The sequence below is a fragment of the Silurus aristotelis genome (assembly GCF_946808225.1).
Source record: "Silurus aristotelis genome assembly, chromosome: 16".
Classification (NCBI taxonomy): Eukaryota; Metazoa; Chordata; class Actinopteri; order Siluriformes; family Siluridae; genus Silurus; species Silurus aristotelis.
Genome location: NC_139589.1, coordinates 18,169,187 through 18,186,267, shown reverse-complemented (window position 1 = coordinate 18,186,267; position 17,081 = coordinate 18,169,187). Strand labels below are relative to the sequence as shown.

At 38.7% G+C, this 17,081-nt stretch overlaps 1 protein-coding gene across 2 annotated transcripts; it reads left to right on the top strand.

Annotated features, from left to right (window-relative positions):
- Positions 1 to 1,160: 1,160 nt before the first annotated feature.
- On the top strand, positions 1,161 to 15,801 carry idh3b (isocitrate dehydrogenase (NAD(+)) 3 non-catalytic subunit beta). Of its 2 annotated transcripts, XM_083563897.1 has the most exons (12): positions 1,161 to 1,301; positions 2,950 to 3,123; positions 3,388 to 3,508; positions 3,857 to 3,917; positions 4,880 to 5,012; positions 5,928 to 6,061; positions 6,726 to 6,828; positions 7,028 to 7,174; positions 7,288 to 7,382; positions 8,843 to 8,903; positions 12,392 to 12,472; positions 15,172 to 15,801. In XM_083563897.1, exons 1-12 carry the CDS (start codon positions 1,260 to 1,262, stop codon positions 15,247 to 15,249), a joined length of 1,230 nt encoding a protein of 409 aa, XP_083420023.1. In that variant the 5' UTR covers positions 1,161 to 1,259; the 3' UTR covers positions 15,250 to 15,801. The 2 variants fall into 2 exon arrangements, with proteins under 2 accessions (XP_083420023.1, XP_083420024.1); XM_083563898.1 differs by lacking the exon at positions 12,392 to 12,472.
- Positions 15,802 to 17,081: the final 1,280 nt, after the last annotated feature.

Sequence of the window (17,081 nt, the reverse complement as noted above, 5' to 3'; positions counted from 1 at the left end):
CATCGATTCTTCTAGACATGCAGTCTACACATGTATACATATTCTGATTGGGGGATACACCAGTATATGTGGTAAACTGACATATGGGGATGTATAGAGAGCCGGATGGAGAAGGCATTTAACTTGATTAGGTCCTGATCTAAAAGGCAAGACTAATTCAAAGACACAGTCTTTTATTTATAGATAGAATGAGTAGTATTCTTTAAAGATGTGTGCAGCTCTACTCCAAATCTTTAAAATACACTGTATAGCTAAATGTTTGGGGTCAATCATAAACATATATCTATGTTAAACATTTCATTGCAGATTTACTCCCTTTTTGATGGTATAGTAACCCTTCTGGAAAGGCTTTCCACTAAAATTTGGAATGTACATGAGCTGTGGGAATTTGGGCTTATTCAGTCAGATGTTCTGTGTCTGTCTGTGTTCCAGTTCATCCCAAAGATGTCCATTGGGGTTGAGTTTAGGACTATGTGCAGAACACTGCAGTTCTTCTTAAACCCTAAACACTCTGGCAAACTATGTTTCTATGGCCCATGCTTTTTCACAGCTGGAACAGGTTTGAGCTAGCCCCCCTAATTCCTGTGAAGGGAAAATGTAATACAGCCTACTTGTGAAAACTAACCATATTTTCTAGACTAAGCGTCCCTACAACAACGTGTGATCAATAAAAATGCTAAGAAGCCTTTCATTTATGGCTATGAACTAGGCGTTTCCTTTAAGGATATCTATTACTGACATGAAAGCTGACAGTTCTGGCAGCAGACATGACCAAGCAGGCTTGAATTCATCTCTTGAAAGTGCTGCTGAGAAAAGGGTTGATATTTTTCTTCCTAGGAATCAGGAATAATCCAAACTTGTACGCACCCAACTCAAAGCTCGGTAGTGCTTGTGACCATGTTGCAAGAGCCTGAGAGACTGGCCCCACATTAAAAAAAAACTATCCAACACTGCATTCATTACAAAATACGCTACTGAGATTTCCTAATTGACAACCAATTCACAGAGCTCACAAAATAAAAGATTAATACACTGTAATGGCGCTATAATACCATGAGGTGGCGGTAGAGACTCCTACATGCGCTTGTGGAAACGATGAAGAAGAGTGTTTCGGGGTGGGGGTTTCTCTTCTGATGATACACTGATGTCACCCATTGGTCAGTGCTCCTGTTTGTGGGCGTGATTATTTCAAAAAATGGGTGGGAACAGCAATTTATTTGTATGATCGTCACACAGCATCCACCCGTTTCTACTTCAACATGGCCGCCGCCTTGAGGGGAAGACTTGTATCATTGGCCAAGGTGAGAGATTAGCCTGCTGTATTTTTAATACTAAATACTAAAGAGGTCTTTTAGGCGAGGAAAATGAACTTATTTAGATATAAAGATGCATAGAAATTGAATGCAGTCCTTCACGTCAAACTAACGGTTCCTTGGCAACGTGTGATGTAATGTTAGCTTTTTCTTTAGATATAATAATAAACATGGAGCTGCTGCTCTGTATTGTTATTGTCCTGAGGAATTACTCCATTATAAGTACAGTGGAAGATGGTGCCTGTTCGTCCATGGATATTCCTATAAGGCATATAATTACTTGAAAGGTGTGTAGTATATTATTAGAAGGCACCAGTCACTTGTGAAGACAGATAGATCGGAACACCTTTACACTTGATCGCAAGATTGTGACGGATAGGCTGGAAAGACCACCTCTTAATACCATCATTATGATGCCACTGCAGAGACTGATATCACATTCAGCATGAATAAATGAATGCCATTACTAAAGCATGGAACCTAATGAACACAAACAAGTCTCCTTTCACTGTAGCCACAGCTGCACCACCTGCAAGGATCCTTTCTAGTAGAAGCGTCAATATTAATTCATAAAATAACAAAAGTACAGTGTTTTCTGTGCATTTTTGTAGTACATTTTTTACACCTGTTTTCCTGGGGATTTAAAATAAGGGCAAATTGTGGAGTTTCGTGTAAATTCTGCAGGAAAGAGAATGCAAAAGAATAAATGGTTGTTGAAAAAGCTTAACAACACGATGTCCAGCTTTTCTTGAAAAGTCTGTCTTGTAAATACCCTTGTATGTATATCTACTTCCAAATCGTTTCCTTTTCCTCTGTCAGCCATTGTCAAATGTAAAACCAGCTATTAACTAGACATGAATATATTTTGGCTGCTGTCTGCTCTGACTAGTTTGCTCTCTGGCCATCCTATTAAAGGATGTGAAATGTCACCTTTATTGTACGCATACTAGATGGTAACTTAAACCACTCTTTGCAACCAGGTTAAGTAGAAAAGCATCTCAGAAACCGACATTGTGCTCCACTCCTGTCCACAAAGTACAGTGATTTGAGGCATGTTAACTCATACACACATGCACCAACAGTGTTGAAAACGGCATCAAGGTTTTCTCTAGAATGTTTATTTTCATTATGATGTCCCATATTACCTCTTAGTGTTATTCATAGGGTGTACATGTGTATATATATATAGTGTGTAAGGTGCAAAATCCCCTCAAATGGCCCTTTTATTAAGCAGGGATCCAGAGACCATCTGTGATCTCTATAATAAACTTTCTTTCGGCTTCTCCCGTTAGGGGACGCCACAGCGGATCATCCGCATGTTTGATTTGGCACATGTTTTTACACTGGATGCCCTTCCTAACGCAACCCTCCCCATTTATCTGGGCTTGGGACCGGCACTAAGAGTGGCTGGGGTTGGTTCCCTGACCGGGGATCGAACCCGGGCTGCAGCAGTGAGAGCGCTGCATCCTAACCACTAGACCACCAGGGACCCTGATCTCTAGGCTATTATAATATGCTAAAATGGAATGATGTTATAATTATGCCATATTGCATAAATGGTTTTACTTGAGAGCTTAGGAGGTGGTTAGCTGACCTTTTTACCCATGCTTACATTTCCTGTTTGATCCGACCACAGGGCCTGAGCGGTGCTGTCGTTAAGCCAGTGTGTGTGCGCTCCCTGAGCCTGTCAACCAATCAGAATGCGTCAGATACTCCACCAGCGCGTGCCGACAGCACCTTCAAGGTCACAATGGTGCCGGGAGATGGAGTCGGACCTGAACTCATGATGGCTGTAAAAGAAGTGTTCAAGGTAAATATAAAGCTTCTTTGCAGGACCACTGCAACAGTAGCGTTTAATACCTACAGTTCCACTTTTCAAAGCGTTGGCCAGGTGGGCAGGGACGGGGCAGGATACGTTGTGACAAAGAAATTTGAAGAATCAATGAAGTTAATATTGCGTTTGTGCATACATAGTGAGAAATATGTATTTCTACATTGAAGGCTAAGAGTGATGTGATTGATGTGATTTCATTGACCATTTGTTTTAGAACCTTAAACATTTGGCTTTTTACAGGGTGCCGATGTACCTGTGGAGTTTGAGGAATGCCACCTGAGTGAGGTGCAGAATATGGCGAGTGAGGAAAAGCTGGACCTGGTTCTGAACTCCATGAAGAACAACAGAGTTGCCATTAAAGGTAAGATTACATGTTCTACATCATAATAAAATGTCAGTCATGTTAAATAATGTAGATTGTGATATCCAAACACTGTATGGAAAAAGGTTTGCTATTACTATAACCTCCAGTCTTCTGGAATGATGGTCCACTAGATTTTGTAGTGTGCTTGTGGAGATTCGTTCTCATTCAGTCACACGAGCATTAGTAAAGTCAATGGTGTGTGTGTGTATATATATGTATGTATGTATATGTGTGTGTGTGTGTGTGTGTGTGTATTATATATATATTAGTTCAACTGTTAAGTAGTTCAGTGTTTTCACTATTAAGGAATAAATCATAATGTGTATGTTTGCTTTCTTGATGTAGGGAAGATCCACACACCAATGGAGTACAAAGGAGAGCTGGCTTCCTATGAGATGAGACTAAGGTCCTACATCATTCACAACTTACACATTGTTTAAACATTGCAGCGTTACTACAGATCAATAGCAAGAAGTAAGAGGAAATGTTAGAAAATGACCTGCATGTCCAGTTGTCCTTCTTTTTTTGCGTGAGAGAAAAATCCTTTTATGTTATACCTTAATTTTGCTCGAACATGATCACTGTAATAGAAATCAGCTTTTAAAATCATTGTTTTTATGTACTAAATATGAGGGAAAAAAAGCCATGAAAAACTGTCTATTGTTGAACCTTCTGATCTTTTGTTCAGAAGTTTTCACTAAAATACTCTCATGTATGTCCTCGACTGAAAATACAAAACCCTAAAAATTGTTAAATATAACTGGGAATATACTTCAAATATATTTCACCCAAACAAATTCATAGGGGTGCTAATAATTGTGCCACACATATTTAACATGTGAATTTTTTTATAAAACTGTTATGTTTGCAAATGTTTGATATCCATAGTATTTTTGTGTATTTCTTTGAACAAAAGATCAAAAGTTTAAACAATAAACAACAAAAAGCCTTCTTACTCGTATTAAGCAAGGGTGCCAATATTAATGAAGGGAACTGTAGGTCGCTTTACAGAAATATTAAGTTTGACGGGTGTTTGTAGAAGTTTGGCATTTTACCATAGTGTGACGAATATGCTAAAAATGCTTAATTATCAGAGGGTTTAACTGACATCCAAGTAAACTTTATCAGGGTACTACTTTGTTAGACATTTAAATATTTTACATCGACTATAATGCAGACTTTTTTTTTTTAATCTCTGATGATTTTGAGCTAAAGTGGAAATGTGGGCAAGAAATGTGTCGAATATTCAAATCTAACACTGCGATTGTAGCTCTAATGATAGTAAGTGAACATGCTTGATGCATTGCATTAATTTTATTTGTTTTTGGGGGCTGCTGAGTGTTTGTGTATTTGTATATACAATTACAGGAGAAAGCTGGACCTGTTTGCTAACGTGGTTCACGTGAACAGCCTGCCAGGTTACAACACACGCCATAACAACCTAGACCTGGTGATCATTCGTGAGCAGACTGAGGGCGAATACAGCTCACTGGAGCATGAGGTTTCTGTCTCTCTTTCTCACACACACACACAGTTTAATTGAAGCAGCCTGTCAAACAGAGTGTTAAATATTCATCTATATCTCTTATATTGAGGTAAATGAGATATATTTATTGAGAGATGAAGCCTGGAATGTTCTGCTCATTAATCATTTTGTGTTTGCCACCTCCTGTTTGTTGACCCGATGTTCGCTTTTCAGTGTAGTTAATGAATGCTGTGTAGAGGTCGAACGTTTCATCCAATTAACCGATTATCGAGCACCATATTGTGCATAGTTTGTTTGAATTTATACAGTTTTTCCGGGTTGCATTATACAGTAAGAGAGCGACCTCTAAAGGCGAAACACTGACACCATGTGCTGTTTTTAATGAATTTTGCAATTTTTTTTTTTTTTTTTTTTTTTTTTTTTTTTTTTTTTGGTATTTATTTGGCATGTTACTTTTTGTTTTAGTTTGAATGCATTTTCTTTATTTTCCTCGATATTTTATATTATACAATACATTCAATTTTTCTGATTCATAATCATTGTTACTGTTTTTTGTATTTTTGTAATCAAGTTCAGAACTTTTCCACATGGAGTGTTCTGTTTGTTCATTTTTATCCAGTATCTATTTTAAAAACTTGGTTGATTTATCGGTTATCGGCGTGTAAGATCCAAACTAGCTATCGATATCAGTAAAATCCACTATCGGTCGACGTGTGGCAAGTCATAACTGAAACTATTATGATGATAAAGAGCTGTTTGGCTCGGGTGAAGTACACGGTGTAGTCAGATCACTGACCACTGTGTTTGATTGATTTTATTTCCACTATTTTAAAGAATGTTTTTATGGTTGAAACTAATGTCTTAATTATTTTATTTACTCTTACTACAATTTTTTTTTCCCACTTTCTTTATTGTCTGCTTGTGCTTTAGAGTGTGACCGGAGTGGTGGAGTGTCTAAAGATCATCACAAGAGAGAAGTCGCGCCGCATTGCCAAGTTTGCTTTTGACTACGCCACCAAAAAGGGCCGGAGCAAAGTTACAGCTGTGCACAAGGCCAACATCATGTGAGCCATTATATATAAGATACATGTGGTCTATCTATCTATCTATCTATCTATCTATCTATCTATCTATCTATCTATCTATCTATCTATCTATCTATCTATCTATCTATGTATATTATATTAAGCAGAGTGGATTTGATTTAGCATATAATTTATTAATAATCTCGCTTATAATGTTAACATTAGTGGTTTGATTTCATGTTTTATAAAGAGACCTTAATCATGAAGCAATGCATATTTAGTTGAAATTTTTATCTTGTGTTTTTACCATGTAACTTTTTCCCTAGATAAAGCTTAGTCTGGGATACAAGGATGTTTAGTCTGCATGCCTGTGTATGTGCCTGTGAACATATACTTATATCCTGAGGGGAACCAGATGCCCACAAGCATATGAATATCTGTCTTTTTTTAACCTTGTGTGGTCCAGATGACAAGAACAGCTTTTTTTTTGGCCAATTTATTTAAAAACCTAAATGTTTCCTTTTGGTTACTGTGGTTGAGGTTCGGGTTGGATTATGGTGTAGACATAGTGTTAATCACCTGTGTTAATACCTATGTCGGTGCGAGGTTTCACACAAGAACAGTACGACCAAAGTGTTTGTGTGCAGGTATGTTTCCGTATATATATGAGAGAATAATTTTGTTTTTCTGCTGGCCTGATCAGGAAGTTGGGTGATGGGCTCTTCCTGCAGTGCTGTGCTGAGGTAGCTGAGCTGTATCCCAGGATCAAATACGAGACCATTATCATTGACAACTGCTGCATGCAGGTACTGAAATGAACCCTTTGTTACACTATAATTTAAAAAACTTCAACTGCACTTTGTAGTTTACTTTCATTGGTTAGTTTTATGCTGAGATCGATTTTTGTACCCTGTAGCTTGATTGTATTAAAATATTAAATCTGTAAAAAAAAAAAAAAAAAAAAAGTTTGCATTTACAATGTGTGATCTTTGCTTTGTTGGTTAGCTGGTCCAGAACCCGTACCAGTTTGATGTCCTGGTGATGCCTAATCTCTACGGCAACATCATCGACAACCTGGCAGCCGGATTGGTGGGCGGAGCTGGTGTGGTACCAGGAGAGAGCTACAGTGCTGAATACGCCGTGTTTGAGACGGTCAGTGTTTTAGATCGTATACGGCATAACGCAAAATCTAAAAGTTGCTACTTGAAATGATGAATTGATTTTCAGTTAGTTAAAATGTTTTATTCATGGTTTCTCTCCATCAGGGGGCAAGGCATCCTTTCGCTCAGGCTGTTGGGAGGAATATTGCAAATCCTACTGCTATGCTTCTCAGTGCTGCTAACATGCTGAGGCATCTTAAGTAAGTTCCAACGCATTATTAGCAACACCTTGTACTGGTGACTGGTGTTATGACCTACACCCTATTCAACCTGTTACTGATTAGCAAGCTGGCTTATATGAGAGTCTTGTAGTGAGGCTGACGCTTGGCAATAATGTTCTAGGAACAAATGCAGATTTCGAACATCTTGGGAATTTAATGCCGTCAATGCCGTTTTTTTTGTCTTATTTAAAGCACTTGTAGGTCTTGTCAAGTTCTATATTGTGCCATGCATTTAGCTTTAGATCTTTTTTCCAGTTAATGCAGTCATAATGTAGAGTTGTGTCAAAAATGAAAAAAGGTGAATTCTGATTACTCCACATGAGTGGGAGGGATGGCATACTCTTTCCCCTGTCAATCACAACGACCCGGCCATTTGTGGTCATCTGTAAGAATAACATGACTATTTTTCATCGAGGGTTTTCCGCTTTACTGTGACTAAGCTTGAGCAGCAGTTTGGAAAAAAAACAGTTGTTTGGCTTGACGTGCCTCAGAGGGGGCGTATTTTGGTTGTGAGCGATTTGAAAACCCTGGTTGTATAATATTGCACTTGATACAATGTATTGTACAATGCATTTGAATGATATTTTATCAAACTTTTTTCAATAGTGTGCATTTACATTTAAACTCCTTTTTTAGAATAAAAAAAAAAAACAATGACCAGTAGATTTAAAACAAATTTGATTAGAATCAGTCGGAAGTGTCCTGACACAAGTCTTTGATCAGCGAGCGTACAATTGAATGAAGATACACCGGCACACATGGACGATACCACGTGCACTATAGCATGCAAACATAAAGCTGTGCATTGTACAGACGAATAAACATTTACTAGCTTTATTTTGATGCATTTCATTGTTCATTTCTGTTGATTTGACACCGATTTTTCTGTAGCTTGGAAAATACAGTAATTTGGACAAAATTATTGGGGCACCTGAATTTTGCAGGCATGTGTGGTTCTTCTCCAAACAGTAACCACACCGTTGGAGGCACACAATTGTATACAATGTTTTTGGATGTTGTAACATTCAATTTCCCCTTCACTTGAACTATAAGACCCAAACATGTTCCAGCATGACAATGTCCCTGTGCAAAATGTGAGCTTCATGAAGATATGGTTTACATGGTTTGGATTGTGAATGGCTTGCTGTAGAGCTCTGACCTCAACCCTACTGAGCACCTGTGGGATAATTTGGAATGTTTACTGCACCCTGGGTTTCCTCAACCTGCATCAGTACCTTATTTTACTATTGTGCCTGAGTGAACACAAATCTCCACAATCTAGTGGAAAAATTTTCCAGTTGAGTGAAGGTTATTGTAATAGAAAATGGGAAATAAATGTGGAATAGGATGCTCATAAGCAATCTTCTGGTCAGGTGTAAACAAACATTATTTAGATAGTGTGCATGAAAATCATGTATGTTTTCTTCTCTATGTTTCAGTCTTGAGTATCATTCCAACATGGTGGCTGAAGCGGTTAAAAAGGTTATAAAACAGGGCAAGGTAAGGAGCATTTGGTATTGTGTGTGTGTGTGTGTGTGTGTGTGTGTGTGTGTGTGTGTGTGTGTGTGTGTGTGAGAGAGAGATGTGTGTAGCAGGGTCTAAACGTCCAATTCCAAGATATGTCAGTTTTTTTTAATATATGATCAAACATTGTCATTATAGTAATTCTGGAAAGGGAAGTAATAACGGAGACAGGACAGGAATCCACGACAAATCCTTGGTCACAATCCCTTCAGCATTCAGTGGGAATGGGATTAAAACAATCCTGAACACGTTAATGCCTCAAAAACGTATACTTGCATCTATACTGTACACGCAGTGTTACTTGTTTGGTCTCTCAAGCATTCATTCCTGACTCCATTAGTTCAGTCCTCTACAGGTTTAGGTCATGCTTGGGAAATGTAATTTAATAGATGTTTATAACTGGATTTAATAAAACAGTTCTTGGAAGTGGACTCAATGCCTGGAAAAGTACTAATAAGCATGAAATGTGGCATATAGTGTGCGTGCGTGCGTGTGTGTGTGTGTAATTGTAAGTGTGAGTTCTGGGTCTGTGTGTCTGCATGTAACAGAAAAGAAATGACAGAATGCTATGATAAAATCCCTCTATTACCTCAATAATCCTGTATGCAGCTTGTTGAACTAACACACGTGCTTCACCTGCAATTTTCTGTTTTTATAACTCCTTAATAACACCATTTTTTTCCTAATCTGTTTGAACAAACCGAATTTTCAAATCAATCGTTATTTCAGATTTTGCACAGATTATTTCAGGTTGCACAGTGCGGTTATATGCCTAGATTTACTGCTAAGCTCAAAGTCCTGTCCTTTTTATGGGTTCTTCCTTTGTTTCTGTGGGTTTCCTCTGGGTGCTCTGGTTTCTTTCAACTCTCTAAAAACATACCAGTAGGATTACACACACACACACACAAGCTCACACACACACCCACACACACAAGCTTACACACACACAAGCTCACACACACTCCCCACATGCTCTACCAAAGACAATCCATCCAGGTTGTGTTCCGTATCCTTGTGCCCAGTGATCAGCAACATCATGTCATGATTGAAAGGTGGTGCTCAGCTTGGTGTACGAATTTACATGGTATGAATGAGATCTAATTTTACAGCATCTCATTCCTGTTATATTTTTGCTTTGTGCCTCATGTTCCTGTGAAAGGCCATTGGTGAAATAGCTAGCATGTGGAGAACAAGATTTTTGAAGCAGCCAATGATGCAGCCGGATGGTTTCAGTGTTTACGTCTGGCATTTTGTAGCTTCCTTTTAGAATAGCTGTTATGATATAATGCTGTCAGTTGAAAAAATAAGCACAGATGAGCAGTAAAATGTTTCTAGTGGTGTCTAGCAGTGTGTGTGTACTGTACAAAGTACTGTCCAAAAGTTTTAGGCAGTTGTGTAACAATGCTGTAAAGTAAGTGCTTTTAAACATGACTTAATTTCTTTTTATCAATAAACAAAATGGAACGTAAGTGAATACAAGAGAAATCCAAATCATCAATATTTGGTGTGACCTTTTGGCTTAGCATTCTTACGTTTTCACACTTTGTACACTCGCACCATTAACCAGTTATTCCAAGCAGGTGCTCATGATCATCAGTTTCATGTCATGAAACACAGTCATTACCGGAAACAGAAACAGCTGTGAGGAACAGCCAAACTATGCTACTAAGGTGAGGATGTAAAAGACTGTTTCATGTCACAGGTCATGTATCATGGCAAAGATTTCAGAGCACAATGGGGTTTCGAGATGTGCTGTTCAAGCTATTTAAAAAAAAAAAAATACAAATACAAAGAAATAGGAATAGTTGAGGACCAGGGACACGGTGGTCGGCTGAGGAAACTTCATGCAGAAGATAAGACAGATCATTCTTACTCCCCTTCAACATCAGATGATGTCCAGCACCAGTAGTGGACGAAGTACACAAATCATGTACTTCAGTAAAAGTATAGATACTCTCGGTAAGTTATTACTCCAGTTAAAGTGCTCCCTTTTGTATAAAAGTATGTGCTGAAATGTACAAAGTTTGGGGCTGCGTTTCTGCAAATGGAATTTGGTCAGGATTCACGGTGTCCTCGTTGCTGAGAAATACAGGCCGATGTTAAGTCATCGTGCAGAACCATCAGGGAGGTGTCTGATTGGCTAAAAATGTATTCTACATCAGGACAACAACCCCAAACATACAGCCGATGTCATTAAGAAGTTTTTTCAGCTTAGAGAACAACAAGGAGTGCTAGAAATGTTGGTTTTAGCCCCAGCAGAGCACTGATCTCAGCATAGTTGAGTCTGTCTGGGATTTCTCGAAGAGACTGCGGGATTTGAGGCAGACGTCATCCACACAAGATGTGCGATTTTAGTTTTTCACGAATTTTGCAACAAGCTACCTGCTGAGTTTCTTTAAAAAACTGCATGCAAGTGTGCTGAGAAGAATTAATGCTTTACAGGGCGATAACACAAAACATTGATTTAATTTGGATTTCTCTTTTGTTAATTGATCGAAATAAATTTTTTATTCCATTGTAGTGAATATTTTGTGTTTTTATAACATGGAATGTTTTTTATAAAAAAGTTTTACTTTTGGTAAAGTGTCCATCAGAAGTGCTTGTGCCCCATGCATACAGGAGGTTGGCATCACGATCACATTAACAAAAGTACAACAAAAGAAGTAGTAGAAACTTCATAAAGATCAAGCAATGCAATACAATGGGAGGTAATTAAACATTAGACTTTGGGGAAAGGTTGTGACAACAAATCCTAGCCACACCAAGCTGCCACGTCTGCGACGTAAACCCATTGCCGCTCAGTTGTATGAATGAGATAAATTTAAGGGCGTCGGCCAAATGCCATACATTTAAATGCAATGCAGATACGGTAGTTAAGGTGCTGAGTTATGGTAGCCGCATGGCTGATAAGTGTGCTTTAGAGAGGAATAGCAAGGTGTCATTAGCGTGGAAGTTCTTTCGAAGAGATGTGAAACTGAAAATCATCTTCTGACTGGACCTCTATTTAAGCTTAAAAAGCTGTTCAAAGCACGAAGAGGAAGACAGCATTGCTCAGAAGATTTCTTTGTTAGTCCGTTACGTCCTAAATAGCTTGCATCATGCACTAATTATTTGGAGGAACTTGAAGGACAAGTTGCTTTCTCACTTTAACGACTGAATGTAAACAATGCCGGCCGGAAATCTGAGCATCGTTTCTTGACTGAACGTCATTCTATAATACATGTCTGCTTCAGATAAGCATGAGAAATGACTCCGTTTGGACATAACCGTATTAATAACTACTAATCTGATGACTTTATAACTTCTCACCGCTCCTTGCCATTTTCTTGCATGTTCACTCTGAATCAGATCTGCACATGCGCTCGCTCCGAAAGCTCTCCACGTAATTTTTTTATTTTTTTTTCCCCCCTTCTGAACTTCAGATACAAAATCTCTTCATGTTTGTGTGTGTATGTGTGTCTCAGGTGCGGACACGAGACCTCGGCGGTTACAGCACTACTGGTGATTTTGTCCGTGCTGTCGTGGCCAATCTTCGTCATCGACCGGTATCCTAAGGACCATTAACAATCCCAAAACTCCGCTTGCGGGCTGTTTTTCACTCCTCCTGCCCTGTGTTTCCGTCACTTACACTGCTGCTGGTTGTGTCTACGAGTAGACACCGCCTATATTACCGCCTGTTTTGCTTTCACTGGTTATAATTTTTTTGCCTCTTTTCTTTTATTCTTTTTCTTTTGCCATAACAACCCAATATTCCCCTACAACCTTCAAAGCTTTGGTGATAGACCTGCAGCCATGTGAGCTCACTTTATAAACCAAAAATTTTCATTTCACGTCTTAACACAATCCTCGATGTTATGCCGCCACTGCTGGGCCCTTGAACGAGGCCCCTTAACCCTCAACTGCTCAGTTGTGCGAATGAGATAATTGTAAGATACTCAGGATATGGGCGGCCAAATGCTTTAAATATAAACCGATGTACAAGATGCTGCCATGTTGAAATCTCTGTATTATACTCGTGATCATTAGGAACTGTTTTTAGACTTCCTGTAAACCCAATGAACTCATTTCCATATGTTTGAGCGATTGGTAGGGCACCTAAGTAGGTTAATAGATAACTGGTGCTAAATCGATATTTTTTTTCTCTCAGCTCTGTTGCTCTGATTTACAGCAAAAGCCAAAGCTTCCTGCTCACCCCACAAAATGTTCAACCAACAATCGTTTTATTGTTCTAGACTCATTTTAACAGTATTGGAAAGGATTAAGAAACTAAAGTCTCAACATTTCATTCTTTTTTTTTTTTTTTCCTTTTTTTAAAAATGTGAATTAAGGGGAAAAGTGTTTCATATGATCACAAGAAAATCCATATTTTTGATTGGATTGCTTGTGTTTTTCTAATAAATACTTCTAAAGAATGAACGAACCAAAGAAAGGAAGAGAGAAAGAAATTGCACCCTGGACAAAATAAAGACAAAAAAAAGACATAAAAACCACATGGTCATGTTTTGGTTGGTGGAGTATCGTTCTCTTAGGGAGATGGGCTTTGGGCAGCTACTGCTGTAACACTTTAAATCCCCACCCTGCACATTTCCTATGCTTATATCCATGCAATTTGTCTTTTGAAACCCATCATGGCTTGCACCAGATATGAGAATAGTGTTGTGCGGAGTATGTCATGGGCTTCACTGTGATTTATGAACCAAACGATCATTTGTACAATTTATCAAGATTTTTTATTTTATTACGTAATGACTACAAATCGTTGAGCGTGTCAAAATGCTGAATGTGTCTGGTCCTGTACAACCGTGGGATATTGTTTTAAAATAATAGCTCTGCACATGTGATACATATGCTGGTTTTTTTTTTTTTTTTACAGCCGGGGGAAATGAAAGTGTAATATGCATGGGGCTTTAAACCAAAACTCAATGGCCAGGAAATCATTATACAATTTCTACCGCGATAAATTCGCACTGACCAATTAAATGGTGAATGAATGAACTCGAGCAGGCTTTGATCATCGGTTCAGCCATAAATAGACCCCACTCACACGACGAAGTGCACTTGTGCAAACATTGAATTAAATGAATAGAGACGATGGCTTCGAAACATCAACCAGTACAGTAGACGTGTGCAAATAAATTGCTAAAATAATAAATACAAAATGGTTGTTTAGCAGCTGTGTGTGTGTGTGTGTGTGTGTGTGTGTGTGTGTGTGTGTGTGTGTGTGTGTGTGTGTGTGTGTGTGTGTGTGTGTGTGTGTGTGTGTGTGTGTGTGTGTGAGAGTTAGTCCGGTTCCTTTGTATCCAGGAGTCTAATGACTAGTGGAAAAAAAACTGTTACACAGTTTATCTATGAGGGCCTGAATGCTTGGGTACCTTTTTTCAGACAGCAGGAAGGTGAATAGTGAGTGTGAGGGGGATGTGTGTGATTAGCCACAAAGCTGCTGGCTTTGTGGATGCAACGTTTTGTAAAAAAAATGTCGGTGATCAAGGGGGGGAAAAGACCTTGAGGATTTTCTCTGATGTCCTCACTATCCCCTGTATTGTCTTTCGATTGAATGAAGTATCTGTCCTTGTATAAATCTTATCATTTGAAATATTATATATAAATAAATGATTGCAGGAGCTGCTGTATGATGGTTGAACATTTCTGAGGTGAAGGTGATAATTCCTCCTTTAATATCACGTGCTTTACACAACCGGAGCTGGAAGTTGTCCAGAATATTGATCCTGAGCTCAAATTACTGTCTGTGTGGAGTTTTGCACGTTCTCAGGCCCTTACTTGGATAAAGCGGTAACCGAGCATGGATGAGTAAATGTCTTGCTTTGGGTGTTTTGGACAATTGTTTATTTATTCATTCAGCTTTAGTCATAGCTTTGTCGTAGTTGGGGTTGTGGAGGATCTACAGTAGATACTATCTTGCAAACCCTGGCAACAAGGCCGGAAGACACAAGTCCATGTCGGATTACTATATATAGAAATACACACACGTTGACAAATACATGTGGGATTTTTAGCACATTCATTCCACTTACTGTTGTGTTTTTAAGAGGAAATATGAGAAAAGCTGCATGTCGGAATTGGAAATGTCGATCGGGTAGCTTCAGAATCAAATCAACGTTTGTTACATACACAATAAAATTGGGTTTTATTTGACTGTGAAGCTACCCGAATAATAGCTTCCTCCCCAAACGTGTGGGTTTGTGTGTTTTTCCCTAAAAATAACGGCGTATTTTTTTTGGCACAGGTGCGCACAGCAGATCTGGGGGGCTACGCTTCGAGCGACGAGTTCACACGAGCGGTCATTTCCAACCTTACTGCGTGAGCATGCGTCATCGACGACGTGGTTGCGTAAATGCTGGTGTTTCTGCTTCTCATCCAATAATAATATAAATGTGTGAGAATTATACGCTATTATTTACAGTATAAAATCATTCTTATCAATGTTATGGTGTCTGAATTGTAAAGTGCTCTTTTTAGAGGGATTTTAAATCAAAAACAAGTCATGAGGCATAATCTGGATGCTGTTAGCAAATTGAGAAGAGCAATTTCAAGTATGCTGGACATACAGAACCACCTCGACATCACCACGTAGGTATTAACCAATCAGCTGCGCTCTTCTCATCACACCTCCGCTACCCTTATGGGGATCTCAGTGAATGGTTCTGGCACTGATCTATCTTCGTTGTTCGGTCTTTATGCTTGCTCAGTAGCAAGTCTCCTCTAGTTCGGATCATTTGCTAACCCACCCGATTTCCTGTTATTGTAGAGACTAAATTGCATGACACAAAGTTGTTTGGACTTAAAATTGAGCTACTTATCAAGTTGTTTTGCTTGTTATTAACTAACAAATAAATATAAATGTTGCCACTAAGAATTGTGTTGTTATTGTTGTAATTACTACAGCATTTTGGATTGGTATGATATACACCAATGCATATTAAACATTATTATCATTATTAATCCTTTGTTTTCAGTAAAATGTGCAAATATAAAGCAGAGAAAGTACAAATATATACAGTGCAGTCTATAAATACAAAAGCGAAGAAACAAACAATACACTCGTTACACTTTCAAGCAAAATGTAAAATATTGTTTTTGCACAGTTTAAATATACTACATTTGATACATTTTACAATTAAGAATTTAACACTTAAGGTGAACGATGTGTATTTATCCCTGATGAGCAGCCATGGTGACTGTGCCAAGGAAAAACTCCCTTAAATGTTATGAGGAAGAAACCTTGAGAGGAACCAGACTCAAAAGGGGAACCCATCCTCATTTGGGTGACATCAAGACTGTGATTATAGTCTTTAAACAATCCAGAACACTGGATAGTGAGAACTAACATGAGCACTGGAGTGTAAGATTATGAGTAATGTTCTTCTACAGTCTTTAAGTCATTGTGGTTAAAAAACTAGGAGCTACTGAGCAACTCATTAAATAGCTCAACATTTGCGATCATCACAGATCCAACACCAGCTTCTCCATGCCAAAGCCTTTAAACACTCAAAGAGGTCCAGTGTCCAAACTCCACATGAAGTGGGATTCAATTGGCGCTGGTACGTCTCTAGATAGTTCGGGATGTTTGCGGGTCGGCATCTAAATCTTTAAAGGTCCACAATCTTCATGAGGTGGGATGTGACTGGGGCTGGAGCAACCTCAGGATGCTTTGGGATGGGGAGAGAAAGAGAAGCGGTGGAGAGGAATTAGCATAGCTGCTGTTCATGATATTAACAGCACAAGTTGATAATGTGCATTTGATCAGATGTAATGGAGCACAAGGTTATGATGTGTGTTATGTTTAGGCTTTGCTAAAAAGATATGTTTTTAATCTGCACTTAAACTGGGAGAGTGTGTCTGAGCCCCGAACACTGTCAGGAAGATTTTTCCAAAGTTTAGGAGTTAAATGTGAGAATGCTCTACCGCCTTTAGTGGACTTTGCTATTCTAGGAACTACTAGAACTAAAAAGTTTTGAGATCTCAGGGAGCGTGACAGATAGATACATGGGAGCCAAACCATTTAGTGTTTTGTAAGTAAGTAGCAGTAGTTTGTAGTTGATTTAAAACTTAACAAGTAGCCAGTGTAAGCGAACTAGGAGATCATGATCTATAGTGTCGAATGCAGCACTAAGAACAGAGAGATGTAGCCTTGAA

Excerpts from the sequence above, each read along its gene's own strand:
- idh3b (XM_083563897.1), top strand. The coding sequence starts at position 1,260 with ATGGCCGCCGCCTTGAGGGGAAGACTTGTATCATTGGCCAAG. Across the intron at positions 1,302-2,949 it reads GACTTGTATCATTGGCCAAG|GGCCTGAGCGGTGCTGTCGT; the intron begins GTGAGAGATTAG and ends ATCCGACCACAG. Across the intron at positions 3,124-3,387 it reads CTGTAAAAGAAGTGTTCAAG|GGTGCCGATGTACCTGTGGA; the intron begins GTAAATATAAAG and ends GGCTTTTTACAG.